This window comes from Amborella trichopoda, chromosome 1, assembly GCF_054954075.1.
Source record: "Amborella trichopoda isolate Santa Cruz 75 chromosome 1, AtrichopodaSantaCruz75HAP2 v2.0, whole genome shotgun sequence".
Classification (NCBI taxonomy): Eukaryota; Viridiplantae; Streptophyta; class Magnoliopsida; order Amborellales; family Amborellaceae; genus Amborella; species Amborella trichopoda.
Genome location: NC_142336.1, coordinates 8,159,717 through 8,176,533, shown reverse-complemented (window position 1 = coordinate 8,176,533; position 16,817 = coordinate 8,159,717). Strand labels below are relative to the sequence as shown.

Genomic DNA, 16,817 nt, shown 5'->3' with positions numbered 1-16,817 from the left:
TGCCTTGTTGCAATGAACTTTAATTAATCCTATTATTACTAAGCCGAATGACAAGCAAATCATTGTGTTCTTTTATTTGAGGGCCATAGACTTACTGAGTAATTTGTTGCGTTTAACTGGTGGCATTGTATTAATTGGTGATGGTTAACAGTGTATCTCATCTCTAAACTGTTATCACTCACATTCAGTTTCAAGGCGTGCAACTTTGGAGCAGTGATGAGGATTTTGTTTTGGAGCATTCTATTGATATTACAAGCGACTCCTTATTTCCCCTTATGATGTACTCAAGCTTAATGAAATGCTATTCTTGAAATGTCGTAAGAGAAGGACGGAAAACTATTTTATTTTTATTGGTGATAAATTTATTTCGGGGAAAAACGATACTGAAGGTGATTTTTCCATAGGGAGAGAAAAAACTAAGGCAGCTGGAGATCTCACAGTCCCAACCCATTCCCATTTGTGCTCATCTTGTACATGTTTGCCATTATGTTTGCCTTGTTGGGACATTTATGCCACGCAAAAGTCAAATATTTGATAAAGAATCCGCATCTTTTTGCAAAAATTTCTCATAATCTCTGTGGATCTGTGGAATCCTTCTTTAAGCGACCTCATTATGATAACAATTAGAAAATGACTCTCAAAGTGTCTCAGCTCCTTGAAGTCCCTTGTCAACATCCTATTTCCAACAATGCTTCATTTGGTTTTGTCTGTGTGACATATCTGACAACTAGTGGTCTCGCATAACATTTAGGAAGGCTCTTGTCTCGATGACACCCTATCAGTAGTTCTAGTGGCCTTGCACAACACTTAGGAAGGTTGTGGTCTTGATGACACCCGATCAGTGCTTCATAGGTTTTTTATGATAAAAATGTCTTTTTGTTTTTTTTTGGGATACATAATCAAAACTCAATGTTGGTCATCAACATTTTGCTGAGAGCATGTGCTGCATGTGGTCATGGTCTAGGTTACTTTTTCTGGATGACCTGCATTGAAAGTTCCTGAGATGCTTTAACACAATCCATCCCTGGTCTTTGTGGAGCCTGTGACATGATGTCTTCCCTGAATGATTTAAGTCAAAGTTCTGTGCTTCATTACCTCATCTTGAATTGCAGATCGCAGTAGCGCTGCATGCTTCCAGTTTCATCATATCATCATCTATCCCTCTAACAAACATGAAAGAAGTTCATGTGTAACTATGGTATGAAAACTCGAACTCATGGGGACATAGTTGGGTCTATAGGGAGTCAAATTGGGACTCAGGACACAGACTTGGTGAGTCTTGAGAAATCCTCAATACCTCATAAAATTTGCAAAAATATCCTAAAATTCTGCAGCAATGGGGAAAGCTATAGATAACTTGATTTGTGCGTGTTGTGTGTGCGTTCTTGTATGAGTGCGTTATATAATTTTAAATCAGAAGAACAACTCTTATAGTGGGGTTATGGGCAAGTTTCACTTAAACTAGTTTGTTTTGTACTCAAGAAGCCTGTGTTTCTAAACCTTGATAAAAAAAGAAGGAAGAAGACAAACAAGCCTCTATTTTTAGTTTTTGAAGTAGAATTTTTACTAATTTCAATTTTGAATATTGAAGGATCACATTTCTGTGTTAACTAACTAAGGCTTTTCCATTTTCTATCCAATATATTTTCAATCCCAATAATCGTTTCTAATAAAAGGATTATCAACATACAGGTTTCAAACCATTCGCCCAGTTATATTTATAAGAAATAAAGAGAAATTACAGGATTCGTACTCAATTCAATCTTAAAATTATTTTAAGTTTTAGTGTCAAGTCTAATTTGAGAATATTTACTGCTAGTAATGGACCATTACTAGTGACATGGGTGTTGCAAGTATCCTTGTTGATTAGTTATGATAACAGAACAAGTGGAAATTGAACTGAACTAGATAATAAATATTATAAAGGACATTTAACAGCATAAAAGAAAAAAAGCTATAAAGGATTTTTTTTTTTGTTTAAAAAAAATTGCACTGATGTGTAAAAAGATTACATGTAATCTAAATTTATAAAATTTGATTAAAGCACTTAGGAAGCAAGGAGATATACCAGTGTTTAAAAAAGCAGATCAGTGACCCGAATCGGTCACACCCATACCTGTGTCGGATCAGTCGATCGTTTTGAAGAATTGGCAATTTTTGTCCAATTTTTTTTCGAAAAATCACTTTAAATCTCTAAAAATAGTGATCTTTTAGTTTCTAAAAGAAATTAGGAGTGGTGAATCATGTACTATCATTACTTTGTAAAAATAGGTGAATATTGAGACGTTGTTTTCTTGTCTGGATGTTTGTATAATTATTAATTATAATATAATATTATAATATTACATCAAAATAATTAAAAAAATATTAGAAAATACTTCCATATTATAAGATTAAAAAAATAATTTCCCATATAAAGTGAAATTAGTATCACATAAAACATTTATTAATTCTCTTTACTCCTCCAAAATTATTGCAACCTAACTAACTATAAATTTTTTTTTTGTTTTTTGTTTTTTTGTTTTATGTTTTTGTTTTTTTGTTGTTTTTTTGATAAAGTTAACTTTGTATTTCTGTAAGAGAGAGAGAGTACAAGTGAAGGGGGAAAGAGGGGACCTCAAGTACCCACAAGGCGGGTACCTCGGTCAAAAAAATAGGTCCGAAGACCCTATACAAAAATAACCGGCCCTATCTTGCCAGATTGCAAAAATTAGAGTTTAGCAAAAAGGGTTTATAACAGACACCCTAGTATAATAAAAAAGGAAAGGTAACTATAGTCCTGGGAAGCCTCAGTGGTCCAGAGCAAAAAAGGAGATGGACCGGTCGGGGTCTTCCACAATGCCCGTGCTCCGTCTTTAGCAAGAAGATTAGCGAGCTCGTTTGATGTCCGCCAAGTATGCCTCCATAAGACGTTTATATCCTTGCATATATGGTTGATTTCATCAAAAATCATGGAGAGGCACCAAGGAGAAAGGGAGGTGCTTGCTGCCCAAGAGATGATGCTTTGGGCGTCTCCTTCCACCACCAAGAGTTGGCCTCGAGAGGGGTTGAATCTTTTAAGACCCAGCAGGAGAGCCAATGTTTCAACAAACTGGGAATCTCCATGTCCCACATTTTCCGAGTAGGTGAGGAGAATATTGCTATTGTGATCACGAAATACCCCTCTTGCCCCTGATGGCCCTGGGCTTCCCAGTGAACAACCATCAAAGTTGAGTTTGATGGCGTTGACTGGAGGGGCCACCCAGTTGTGAGGTATTTATTTCTTGTGAGGTTGGAGGTTCATAATATTGTCCCATTGACCAAGAAAGGTGTTAGAAGGGATCCCTACAAAATCCTTGTGAGATGAAGCCCGAAAGGTTACTAATGACGTAACCTTCTAAAATAGGACTGGAACTTCTCTTTTGTAGCCTTGGAAAACCCTCTCATTCCTCTCTATCCAAATAACCCAAATGGTTGCAGCGATTGTTGACTCCCACAAAGTTCTGCCAGCCTTAGGCCAATGGTAGCTGGGATAGGAGGAAATGAGAGCCTTGACCGAGGGTGGAAGAAAATTTGAAACAGCTGAAGAATACAGCTCCAGAGTTCAAAAACCAGGCTGCAATGTAGGAAAAGGTGAGGGTTAGTCTCTTCCTCGTGTAGGCACAAACTGCATCTGTTTGGAAGTGAAAGTCCTCTTCTTTGAAGGTGATCGACTGTGAGAGCCCGTTGGCAGCAAGCTATCCAATTGAAGATTTGGACTTTTGGAGGAGCTATGGTTGACCAGACTTTGGATTGAACGAAAGTGGGGTTCAGTGGGTAAGTAGGGGGTTGAATGACTTTGTTGTAGAAGGAGGCTACTGAGAAGATACCTGAGGGAGAGAGAGTCCATATTAGTGAGTCGGTCCCTGAGGGAGATAAGAAGATGGGGTGTAAGGCAGCGGACAGAGAGATGAAGATTGTAGTCTCTTCTTTGGTTAAGTTCCTTCTGAAAGAGGGATTCCAAGACCTTCTGCCACCTAATAAGACCATCTCTTCAACGATGGTTGAATCTTTGTTGGCGGACAGGTGAAAGAGAGAGGGGAAAAGATCCTTAAGAGGGACATGTCCAATCCACAGGTCAGACCAAAAGTGCACTCTAGAACCTTCTTTAGGGTGGAAATGGATGGCTTGGTTGAAAGGAGCAAGAGAGGATGCAAAGGACTTCTAGGCACCAGAGGCCCTACTGCGGGAGGTTCTGTTAGGCACTCACTTATGAGCGGGGATCCTGCATTTGTTGCGAATGACCTATGCCTAGAGGGAGTTTGGTTGAGTAGCCAATCTCCACCACCATTTCCCTAGCAGAGCCAGGTTATGTTTTCTAAGATTCCTGATACCTAGCCCTCCTTGGGATTTGGGTAGTCGGACTGTGTCCCAAGAGATTAGGCGGTGTCTGGTTTTTCCCGCTTGGCCAAACCAAAGAAAGTTTCTCATGAGCTGGTCCAGCCTGTTAGCGACCGAGACTGACATATAGAAAATGGACATTAAGTAGATCAGGGCATTGGCCAGAGTGGCTTTGACCAGCGTAGAGCGGCCTACCAGGGAAAGAAACCTCCCTTTCCAGCAGGCCAAGCGCCTATCCACTTTGTCTATAATTTGAGCCCATTGTCTTTTTTTGAGCTTCCCCAAGCCCAAAGGTATACCCAAGTAGGTGGTGGGGAGGTCCTCGACTTTGCAGTCCCAAGAACGAATAAGGGCTCTGATTTCTTGACTCGTGAGACCCACCCCCATCATCTTTGATTTATCCATATTGACTTTAAATCCTGTGGCAATCTCAAAACAGATGAGAAACAGCCTCAGGTTGTCGATCTCCTGTGGGGAAGCGTCAAGGAATACTAGTGTATCATTTGCATATTGCAGATGAGACACCGAGGGGCCTTGTGTGCTACATTGGAAGGCTGAAAGAAGGCCTTCCTAATAAAGGCGGGAGAAGGACCTATTGAACACCTCTGCAACTAAGACGAAGAGATAGGGGGTCCCCTTGGCGAAGGCCCCTCGAGGATGGGAAGAAACCTTTCGGGCTCCCATTTATAAGAATAGAGAAATGGGGGTTGGTGATACAGCCTTGCATCCATTTTCTCCACCGGTTACCAAAACCCATCCTAGCTATCATTTCGTCTAGTTAGGACCAATCGACTTGGTCATAAGCCTTTTCCCAGTCGATTTTCAAAATTAGTCCTGGCTTCTTGGATAAGTGCCTTGAGTGGAGACACTCATGCGCAATCATTTCCCCATCCAGAATCTGCCTGTCTTGGATGAAGACGGAGAGATGATCAGAGGGAGGACGAGCTTAAGTCTTGAGGTTAAAGCCTTCGCCAGAATTTTGTATGAGGAATTTAGCAAGTTAATGGGGCGAAAGTCTTTGAGCTCCTCTGCCCCTTCAATTTTGGGAACAATAGTAATAAAGGTAGCGTTTATTGCTGAGTTGAGGATCCTTCTATGGTAGAATTCTTCGAAGAAGCTACTGAAATCAGGTAAAAAGACATGCTGGAAGGATTTGAAGGGGCCAACTGGGAAGTCGTCCGGCCCTGGAGCTTTGTGTTTGACAAGTTGGTCAATAACACAGGCGATTTCCTCTTGAGAGAAAGGTCGTTCCAACCACTGTGGCCACTGAGCAGGAAGAGTTAAGAAGTCTAAGGTAGTCATTCTAGGTCTGAGGTCCAGAGGGGCAGTGTAGAGGGACTTGAAGTAAACAAGGATGGCAGATTCTATTTCATCGGGCTGGGTCAAAAAACGATTGTCCACTTTGATGGTGGAAATCGTATTGTCTCTTCTACGGCAATTTGCTATTCGGTGAAAGAAAGCTATGTTTAGGTCCCCTGTTTTAAGCCACTTAATTCTAGATCGTTGGTACCAGAAGAGTTCTTCTTTCTTAAGAGTAGAAAACTAGTCCAGCTTGTATTGTGTTCTAAGGTTCGCTTCTGTACCAGTGAGGGGTCTGGACTCTTCTACCCCATCGAGCTCTTGGATAGAATTGAGCAGGGAGTTTTTTGATTGGGAGTAGTTACCTGGTACAGATTTGCAACAAATTTTGAGAGATTTTCACCAAATTTTGAGAGATTTTTTGAGTTGGAGTTTGGATTGAAGCTTAAAACCTGCTCTACCCATTACTTAGGATGAGAAAGAGGACCACCAACTAGGGAAAAGGTGGGAAAGGGAATGTTCACTAGCCAGGCCAGTTTGAAACGAAAAGGTTTCGGGCCCCTTCGAATGGCCTGGGTGTTCAGGAGGATGGGGCAATGGTCCGAGGTGGGTTTAGGTAGAGTGAGGGCATGGGAGCCAGTGAAGGCAGCCTCCCAATCCAGAGAAAGTAGAAAACGGTCCAGCTTAGCAAGGGAAGGTTGAGCTGAATGGTTCGACCAAGTAAAACCATTCCCTTGGAGAGGAATGTCTAAAAGTTCAAGGCGAGAGACGAAGTCAGAGAAGTCGAGCATTCCTTGTGAGATGTTTGGATTGAGATTCCTTTCAAAGGACCACATGGTGATATTGAAATCATCGCCCAAACACCACGCAGAGTGGGTTAAAGAGGTGACTTGTTCAAGTACAAACTAGAGACGTGGACGGAGGGAAACAGAGTTGGGCCCGTAAATAGCAGAGAATTTGAAAGGAAAGCCATCTGAGACCCTAGAGAGGAGGACTGTTATAGAGAAGGCTCCCATGTGGGAGGAATCAAGATGGTACTCAGTTGGGTTCCAGAGCACCCAAGTGCTTCCTGAAGCCCCGTCTACCAGTAAAGTAACCCATTGGCAGGGTCTTCTACCCCACACACTGCGGATGAACGGGAGGTTAGGCTCCGGTTGTTTGGTCTCTGTTAAGGCTAACTAACTATAATATTATACATTGAAATTGAAATTATTGGTTTATATTTTATAAGCATTTTACTATACAAATAAGAATATATTTGAAATTTGTCTTATAATATCATCTAATTTACAACTATAGCAAAGAATAATATATTATATAATTTATAACATAAATATATTGATAAATAATATATAAGATTTGGTTATCAATATAATAAGTATAATTATTAATTAGAATATTATACTTAACGTGATTCCAAAAAAAAGATGGCTCTTGCATGTATATGTTGAATTGCTTGTATATTTTTATAATAAACATAATTAGTTCAAAAATACTTTAGATTGCTAGTAGATTTTGTAAGCAATATTTGGGATGCTAGTATACTTCGATAAAATGTGAGAATTTAAAAAATAAAATAGAAACAAACAATTGAAAAATAATTCTTTATTTTTATTTTTTTATGTGGAATAGGTCAGATTAAAGTTCTCAATAGCTATGTTAAACTCGGTATAGATCCTACCAATGTAATAAATATTAATTTTTTATTCCATCTTTTTCGCGCTTTTTGTAATTTATGATTTACTTGTGATTAAAGACCAACATAAGCAAGCATTATTACTTACATGCCTATATTGCTAAATTGTTTAAATCACCAATGTAGAAACAAGAGAGAGAGAGAGAGAGAGAGAGAGTTAATGAAAACACTCACTTTGAAGTTGCATATATCCCACATCGATGGATTGTGGGAGAAAGAGTTACTATATAATGTGTGAAGTCCACCCCCAGAGTAAAACACGATGCCAATGAGGTAAGCCATGACCTTATGCATAGGGTGAGGAGAGCGTGACATCAGTGTAGTTGGTGAGCCCACCCTTACGTCTTTTATAACAAAATTGTTCAACAATTCTGGTTCTCTGTAGCGGCTTGCCTGCCATAATGTCACACTGTAGCGAATCGCCAAGTCATGATGTCATCAATCCGATTTTCAGTAGCAAATCGTCCGGATCGCATTTTATTAGTGGATTTGGGACGGTGCCATCGATACCCGATCCGAATCGCCCGAGTCTGGATCGGGTCGCCGATTTTTAAAACGCTGAGATATACAAAATTGAATTTGGGGACGGTTCCAGTACATAGTTATTTGGATGTTTCATCAAAGGTGCAGTATCGCTCCCGAAACACAGTCCTTAGTTTGGAAGTGGGAACCTGCTTCCAGCATGTTTCCATTCTCTTGGGAACAAGATCCTTGCCTTCTTGGGAACCCTTTTCACTAATGATCTTAAGGAAGAGCACTCTCCTTTGACGGTCCCCACTACCGGACTTAATGAAATGAACCAGCAGGTAAACTTTTGGTTTTAGATGGGGGCAACATTGTCATCTAACCCAAATTTGGTAGATAACTTGAGCAAAGAAAATCCTTTAGATGTTTTTATAGGTTCATCTTATATTTAAAAATTTATTAAATGGATATTCCTGTTATGCTCCCAATTTTAGGGCTTCTGGCAAGCAATGATCTGCTGCTCCCTCTCCCTCTCCCTCTCCATGCGAAGGGGAAGGGAAGACATGGAGGTTGGATCAAAGGATTCCTTCTCTTGCTGACAAATTAGTGAGTTAAATATATTCTTTCCTTACATATGCAAAAATTGACTCTTGAAATGGAGCTTCTCTCATGAGTCTTGCTGAAAATGCGTGCAAACCACCATGAAAACATGGACTCCTTTATAGCCTAACCCAAGAGATCACATTGGCTAAATCTCATAGAGAGAAATATATGCAAAGGCAAGGCAGTAGATTTGTGGTTTTTGACCTCGCTACCATCACAGTGCGGCATTCTTGAGAAGGTCATAATGGTGGCGCCACTCGTTTCCTAAACATACAACTTTGGGGTTTCGGCTTTGCTATAGCATCAGAATACCATCATGATTGTGGTGCATCTCCTTGTTCTAAACATGCAGCTGATCCTTTAATCTTTAGCATGGGAAATTGTGATCCACTGACCAAAAGAAAAAAGAGGAAACTGTGACCCACCTGTCAAAATGAGAAAAAAAGAGAATTATGACTGAAGACTATTACCACTTTTGGTACTTGAGCTTAAAAATTGCGAAAGTATATTAACATAGCAGGAAAAGATTTGATAAATGGCTCAAATGTAGAAGAGGAGCAATAATGGTCTACAGAGCAGTTAAGAAATGACCATTACACCCCCTCAGTTCCCTTTTAGTTGGGTTGAAATGCCTTGGAAACTGAGAACATGCTTTTCAGTTTCTGGTGGACAAACTCCAAGGAACAAGTACAAAAATATACATCGACCATCTCTAGCCAAAATATGATCCATGGTCTCTCCATCCCCCTGCATGAAGCATACATGTTTGATAGCATATACAACAATGTTGGAAGATGATTAGTATTTTCATTTCTCTTAATACTCTGCCTGACACTCAACTAAGCTTTGAATTCAGCATCCATTCTTAATCCTTGAATGTTTTTGATAATAGTTTTTGAATAGTAATTGAAACCTTGTGCCTTGGTGGTATTCTGTGACGATCTTTATCTCTTGCGACCAAATGAACCATCAATGGTGAGATTCGAACTGCCAACATGCCCCTTTGTATAGTACTTCCATAAGCACTGAGACTTCTATATGTTGATATGTTAAAGATCCTGTTTAACTTCCGGGAGGCATGTCTTCGTTTGTGATGAATGGTTGCGAATCCCAAGGCTTTGCAAGTTCAGACCCTTGGGCACCATGCCCTCTATTTTAGGAACAATTTTAGTTTTCATGTTGCAATGAGCACTTGGCTACTGATATCTAACCGAGCTATATTGCTTTTAATCATGGAATCATTGGAGTTGAAGTTTTGGTCATTTTCCATTGAAATTGTTTGAGTACTTCAGCAAGTCAAGGAAGAGGAGGTACCCAGAAGATTCTTGTTAGTAAGTAGGAGGGAAGCGAGCGAGAACACGACAGGGCGTGCTAGCTGCGAAGAAAACATAGTGCGTGCGCTTGCTGCGAAGAAAACCACGTGCGCGCTAGATATTACTTTTTCTCTTAGCTAGTGTTTCATGTTTCAGTTTTGGTTTGGAGAAAGGGCTTTTGTTTTTGCAGTCTGTTGATGCACTTCTTTTCCATCATGTAGTAAGAAACTAACTCGAATCTTTGCCTCTTTTTTCTTTTTTTTTAACAAGTTTTAAAATATATTTGATGATTTTGGTTTTATATTATTCCATACTCCATTTGAACTTCGACCCTTAATATCGGAAGTTTTTTCATTCTTCAAAAAAGAAAAATAAGAATCAGAATTTTCTTCATATTGAGCTTCCTCACCTGCTTCATTGTTCTTGAATTACAGCCTAATCCAGGTTTTCCTTTGACGCATCACCGAAGAGTTGCTTGTTCTTTCAGAGATCAGTCGCTATTTCAAATTTTCCAGATATCTTTGACTTCATTACGTCAGCTTAAAAATGACGGTACTGCTTTACTGAGAAGAATGTTTTGTTCTTGTGGAAAAAAATCCTGCATTGCTGCATTCTGGATTCTCCATTCTGATTATTTTAATTATTTACTTGCCTGGCTTTTATTCCATTCGTTCCACATAATATGCAGTTGAGAACAGGTTAAGAGAGTCAGCACTTTCTCTGGCATTAAAATGCTTGTCCTTTGATTTCGTTGGGTCGTCCTTAGATGAGAGTTCAGATGAGTTTGGTACTGTGCAGGTACCAGCTTCTTTTTGTGTAATTTTCCTTCCAATGACATCTTTTCTTTCCTAATATACAATTTCTGTTTCAATTGTGAGGAATTTGTTGGGTGATTGTAGAATGTTCTTACTTTTTGGCCATCTGACAGATTCCATCTTCTTGGAGGCCATTCTTAGAGGATCCCTCGACCTTGCAGATTTTCTTCGAGTACTATGCAATTACTAAGCCCCCTCTCTCAAAAGAGGTTAGGATGTTTAAATTTGTGTTTGCTTATATTGCTGTCTGGTAGTGCATTGAACTTGTTCTTTTGTACAAAATGCCTCTCTACTTATTATCTGGTTTATATGAGGAAGCTTATTTATAGGGAAAGTCGTAAACCCCACTCTCTAAAATTATAATCCAAAATACCCCCTGGTCCTGTGAACATCTCATGGAACTCGCCAAGTTAAATAAAAAAAGATGTTTAACCCCCTCCTTACTTTTTTCATTATCCAAATTACATAGTTTACCCTTCTTTTTTAACTATTCACCCTGTTATCTAAATCCTGGAAAAGTTCTCCTTCTCTTTCTTTTTCTTCCTTTTCCATGGACCTCTTCCTCCCTCTCTCTCTCTAGCAACCTTCCCTGAATACTTATCTCTCTCTCATCTCGTGAACCTCACAAGTAAATTAAAATAGGCATCTCAAACTTGATGTTTATGAGGTTATTAGAAAAAATATGAAGGGTAAATTCTGTAATTTAAACAGTGAAAAAGGTAAGAAGGGGTTAAACGCCTTTTTTTGTTTAACTTGGGGGTTTTCATGGGATATTTATGGTACTAGGGGGTATATTTGGGATTTTAAATTTAGAGAGGTTTTTTTTGTCTTTTTCCCTTATTTATATTGGTTGAATTTTCTTCCATGATGCTATAAAGAAGGACATCGTATAGATGAATTGTTTTTCCTTTATTTTTTGATAAGCTACGTTTTTGGGGTAAAAATTGATTTTCATGTTTTGGTCTCTTGGATATGCTTGTGGTGCCTCATTAGACACACCCTCTGGTTGCCTGATTTACAGTTTTATGGATACATCGACAAGAATGTACACCACTATGTTTTACCTTTTTTTTTGGTTACATGTATTAATTCACCGATGATTTATTTTTCATTTCTTAATTGATAATTTAGTTAAGGTGAGAGAAAGATACAACTAATGGGAGAGACCATGCGCTGATGGAGTCCTGCACTCCTACAAATCCAAAACCTCTTGTGTCCAGTCCAGTGCCAAATAAAAAAACTTCCACCCATAAATTGGCTTCCCTTAATATGTGGTTCATGCAGTGTCCTTTGCATCACTTGTCAAATCCTTGATTTCTTTTAAATTAATCTTCTGTTGCTTGATTCCCCTGCCTAAATTACCTAATGACATAAAGAGTCTTGCCCTTGATAATGAATCCCCAAGGGTCCATGCTTTTGGGTTGAGTCTTTTTGTTCATGGCCAATCAGCAAAAACCTTGACGATCTCCTCATTTTTGTTACACCGATGAAACTGGGGACCTAGAACTTTCTTTGGTGTTGCCATCAAAGTTGAGCTTCAATGCTTCTATTAGAGGGGTAAACCATGCGAATGTAGGTCCAGTCTTTCGGAATGGATCCTCTGTGACTATCTGTCATGAGTCATTAGATTCCTTCTTAGAGTTCCTTCTCTCAAAGAAAAAGGAAAAATTTTCTAACCTAACCTAATCCCCCCCTCTCCTCTCTTCTCTTCTCTTCTCTTCTCTTCTCTTCTCTTCTCTTCTCAATCGAGAGAGAGAGAGAGAGAGAGAGAGAGAGAGAGAGAGAGAGAGAGAGAGTTGCATCACTTGTCAAATCCTTGATTTCTTTTAAATTAATCTTTTGTTGCTTGATTCCCCTGCCTAAATTACTTAATAACATAAAGAGTCTTGCCCTTGATAATAAATCCCCAAGGGTCCATGTGTTTGGTTTGAGTCTTTTTGTTCATTACTCATCAGCAAAAATCTTGATGATCTCCTCATTTTTGTTACACCTATGAAACTGGGGACCAAGACTTTCTTTGGTATTGCCATCACAGTTGAGCTTCAAGGCTTCTATTAGAGGGGTAAACCATGTGAACATATGTCCAGTCTTTCGGCATGGATCCTCGGTGACTATCTGTCATGAGTCATCAGATTCCTTCTCTCGAAAAATAAAGGAAAAGTTTTCTAACCGAACCCAATCTCCCGCTTCTCTCTTCTCAAAAAAGAAAAAGAGAGAGAGACGAAAAAAAGAAAAAAAGGAGTTAAACAAATGAGGATATCCTGAGCTTTTGAATACTTCACCAAGCTGGCTCATGTATAGAGGCAATGGAGAACAAATGGTCCATGCTTCACTCATCCTCACTGCTCCAGATGATTTGATGGCAAAATAACTATGTAAGTGATTGATCATTGTTTTTATTAGACATGCCAAAATAAGACCGCTTTATGCAGTGATGGTGGTTTGGGGAGGCCTCTGAACGAGACAATCCTTGTTGTCCTCTTGAGTAGCTCCTCACTTTAGAGGTGACCCTATAATAGTGCTCAATTTTTTCATTTTTTTTTTTTGAAAATACATAAGTAGACGGTTTACACCTGATTCAATGCCAATGCTGAAGATTGCTCTTTGTCTATTAAGCACACAGATAATAATGCTCTACTTCATTGTTCTGAATCTTTGGCTTCCTGTGGTGACTTCCATGATCTTCTAATGAAACCGCCCTGCAGGAATTAAAATTTACTCCATTCTTCTCTTGAAAATAGGGAAATGTTTTCTGGAGGTTTTATTTAAGAAAGGTGTAGCATTCTTAAGCTGGTTGGTTCTCTGTTTGGGTGAGATTGTTGGTGTCGTCCTGGCGTTGAATGTATGCATGTTTGAGAAGATGGCGGTTTGGTCACCTAGGGATTGATGCATGGCAGCATAGCAATGGGCACAATAGTCATTAATATACTGTGTTTTATTTGTTTGATTTTAAGTTTCTTGTATAAAGTTTTGGGATCTCTTTGGTGTAAGTTTGCATAAGGGTCATTGTTTTATTTTATTTCATTTATGTTAGCGATTCTTTAATCCATATCACTGTGAGCTATCCAGGCAGTGGGATAATGACCATAGGATCTGATCTTAAGGTTTGGAATGGCCTCTAGGCTGGGGTGGTCAGGGTGGTAGGTGCCTCATTGTGACATCTGGAGTTCCATTCCTAGGTAGGTACAAATTAACATTAAAAAAATTAAAAAAATAAAAGGGATCTGATCTTATGATTTATATCCTTCAAACAATATGAATGGAAAGTTACTTAAGTGTCTTACAAGTGTTCCTTAAGGGAGGGTATAAGATTTAGCCGCAATTCAGTTTCTTCCTGGGTTCTGTTCTTCAATTCATCTGGGCCTGTGTTCCTCTTTGTCTCCTGTCACAATTTATTCTTATCTCTGGACTTCAATGACATCTGATATTCCATTCCTAATGTTCAACCCTATTATCTCATGTCTGGTTTCTTGCTTTGTGTAACTGTTCTAAATTTCTGCTCTTTTTTTTATCATGCCTTGTACAAACTCACATATTGAAGTAGATTAAGTATGTAATTGAATAAAGTTGTGTGGGAGTTAGAATCTCTTTCAAATTCAACATAGTTTTGGTCGTTGGAAGACTGTTGATGTTTTCTACTTGGCTTCTATGTCATTGGTCAATGCTGCCACTAGTTTGAGTAGACTTCATCACAATATTTAGTAACCCATTTGTGCTAGGTTCAGTCGGTCCATTATGCAACTAACTGCCATGCAATTAGCTCTTCATATTTTGTGGCATCAGTGATGTGGAATTATGTTTGAGAAGTCTGTGGGAATCAGTGAAGTGGAATATGTCTTAAGAGGCCTAATGAGGAATGTTTTAGCTAAGGGCGAGGACACTGGCGGCCTTTCTAAGGAAGTCACATCCTGAATTCTAATTTTTGGCTTGGATTTATCATTTACGTGCCAAATATTCTGTTATTTTAAGTTGTTATTTATATGTTAACATTTCTACTGTGTGTTACATGTTGGTCATCTTAAAAAATGGTTGTAGTTTTGAGAGAATCTAAATGCCTTATCCATAATTTAGTCATCATCCTATGTTTCTTCAAGACGACAGTGCATGGTTAATGATTCCTGCTTTTAGGATAATAAACAAATTTCTCGTAAATAGCTTCTGATTAGTGTCTCTTGGATGTCAACTTATTCTGATAGATATTTTACTTTGATTCTATTGTTATGTTTAATGAAGCCAATGATTATGTTTAATGAAGCCAATTAAGCATTACCAGTGCTCCATTTCTCCATTCACTGTTTTGTTTACTAAAGATATATTGATCTTTATTTGGAAAATTTTCTCGGGCTGTTTGCTTGTCACACTCCTTCATTGCACTCTAGTGGAAGCATTGATATGCTCATGTTGGATTGTCAGGCGTTGGAATGTTTAGTGCGCCTCGCCTCTGTACGACGGTCTTTGTTTACAAATGACACAGAAAGATCCAAGTTCCTCGCCCATTTGATGACTGGAACCAAGGATATACTGCAGTCTGGGCAAGGTTCACCTTTGTATTTTTTTTTTTTTGATAATGTAGGTTCTCCTTTGTATTTGATATAACTAGAGCCATATTATGAATTTTCTTCTCTTCTGCCATAATTTTTATTCCCCAACTGAAATTTTGTACCCTTATTCTTTTTGCTGGCATTGATGTGCTTTATCTTGAGAACAAAGAAACTGCTTTGTCAATGTATCTATGCTCAGGACTATGGCTGCTTGTAGTAGTTCCTTGTTCCATCATGTGTAGAACTGTATGGAAAAATTGAAGGTCTTCTCATGACACCCAAATTAGATCCCCTCACTTACATTATTAGCACACATTCCATTGTAAATAGTGCAATAGGAAATTAAAGGCATCACACGGTCTTTTCTCTCCTATTGAAAAAATTGCCTTGGGAGCTGGCTCCAGTGCAAATGGCGTTTCTGATAACCAATTAGTTAAATAATCCATTTTACACTTTTCCCAAACACGGTCTAAATATTGTACAACTCCTTTTAACACAGTTTTATATCTATGTAAAATTGCAAATGAGAAGAATCTGGTTACCAGAAAGCCTTTGCTTAGAAAGGGTCTGTACCAGATTTCATAGAGAACTTCCTTCAATCATCTGTACTGGGCCACTTCAAGTTTTTGAGGTTCGCCTTCTTTTACATGTGTAAATGTGCTGCAGCCCTTGTTGTTCCGGCAACATCAATTACTTATTGCGTAATTTTCTCTGGCTATAATCCTTCTTTATGTAGTGGCAGTAGATTAAGGTAGTCATTAGTACGGGGGCAAAGGACGAATTAAATGAATGGGTAAATGTGATAACAGGGTTTTAAGCAGGCATTGACGTATGAATAAGTACTTCTCATTTGTTATGGTGCTGGTAAAACAGAAGGATCCAATGAATGCTTAAAGGTGATACCAGGCTTTTAAGCGAGGAAAATTCTTTGGAACTTTATTTGCTCCTAATTTGAGGTCCCAAAATGTTCTTTTGTCCCATTTACATCTTGTTTGAGGTATTTAGCACTTAATTCAATAACTATAGAAACCTTTTTGGACTTTGGGTTCAAGTTGTGCTATTCTTATATCTGTTTTTGTGCAATGAGCATAGATTCCTATGTGTGAGGACCAGATTGTTATATCTCTCTGATCATGTTCATGGTTTCACACTGCATTTATTTCGGTATTTTCCCCTGGTTTCTGCGGAGTAAAAGTATTGTGTCAAAACCATGTTACTAGATCTCCTTGGAAGATATTTGATGCAGTTCCTAAGCCTGCCCATGGCCTAAGGCAAAATCTAAGAAGGAAACCTGGGGAAAATAGAATGTAGGACTCCTGCAGCATTCCAATTTTTTTAGGACTGATGTGGAATGTTTTGTGTTATATGCAAAATTCCCATATCTGTTGTTGGTTACAGAAATAGGTGTTATTATATAGTGGTTGGGGTAGCTTTAGTAGAGAACAACACTGTCAAATGAAATAAGGTGGATTTAGCCCAATTCCACTCAGGTTAGTAGGAAATGACAGTTACTTTTTTGTTTCTGGACTGTTCACGAGTTTCTGGGTGTGTTTCGTATTTCTCGTTAAGGGTAGTTTTGTAGATTTAGCAGTTGCTATTTTGATTAGTATTCACATGGAACTTTTATGGAAGTTCAATTAGGGTTAGAATTTGTGGTTATGGCTATAAACAAGAGGTTAGGAGGCTCTTTCTTTATAATTTAGAGATTTGTATAATGTGTCTATTG

The 16,817-nt window shown here is 38.7% G+C and overlaps 1 protein-coding gene across 26 annotated transcripts in view; it reads left to right on the top strand.

Moving 5' to 3' along the window:
• Nucleotides 1-16,817, top strand: part of LOC18442853 (ARM repeat superfamily protein) — a 74,330-nt gene that overhangs the window by 7,364 nt on the left and 50,149 nt on the right. For 15 of the 26 annotated variants that reach the window (XM_088860193.1, XM_088860187.1, XM_088860201.1 and 12 more), the window contains 4 exons: nucleotides 10,170-10,287; nucleotides 10,424-10,533; nucleotides 10,664-10,759; nucleotides 14,964-15,087. In XM_088860193.1, the coding sequence (XP_088716319.1) occupies nucleotides 10,170-10,287; nucleotides 10,424-10,533; nucleotides 10,664-10,759; nucleotides 14,964-15,087 (448 nt within the window). Of the gene's footprint in view, nucleotides 1-10,169; nucleotides 10,288-10,423; nucleotides 10,552-10,663; nucleotides 10,760-14,963; nucleotides 15,088-16,817 lie in introns of all 26 variants that reach the window. The other 11 variants (XM_088860167.1, XM_088860190.1, XM_020672629.2 and 8 more) reach the window with 1 other exon arrangement.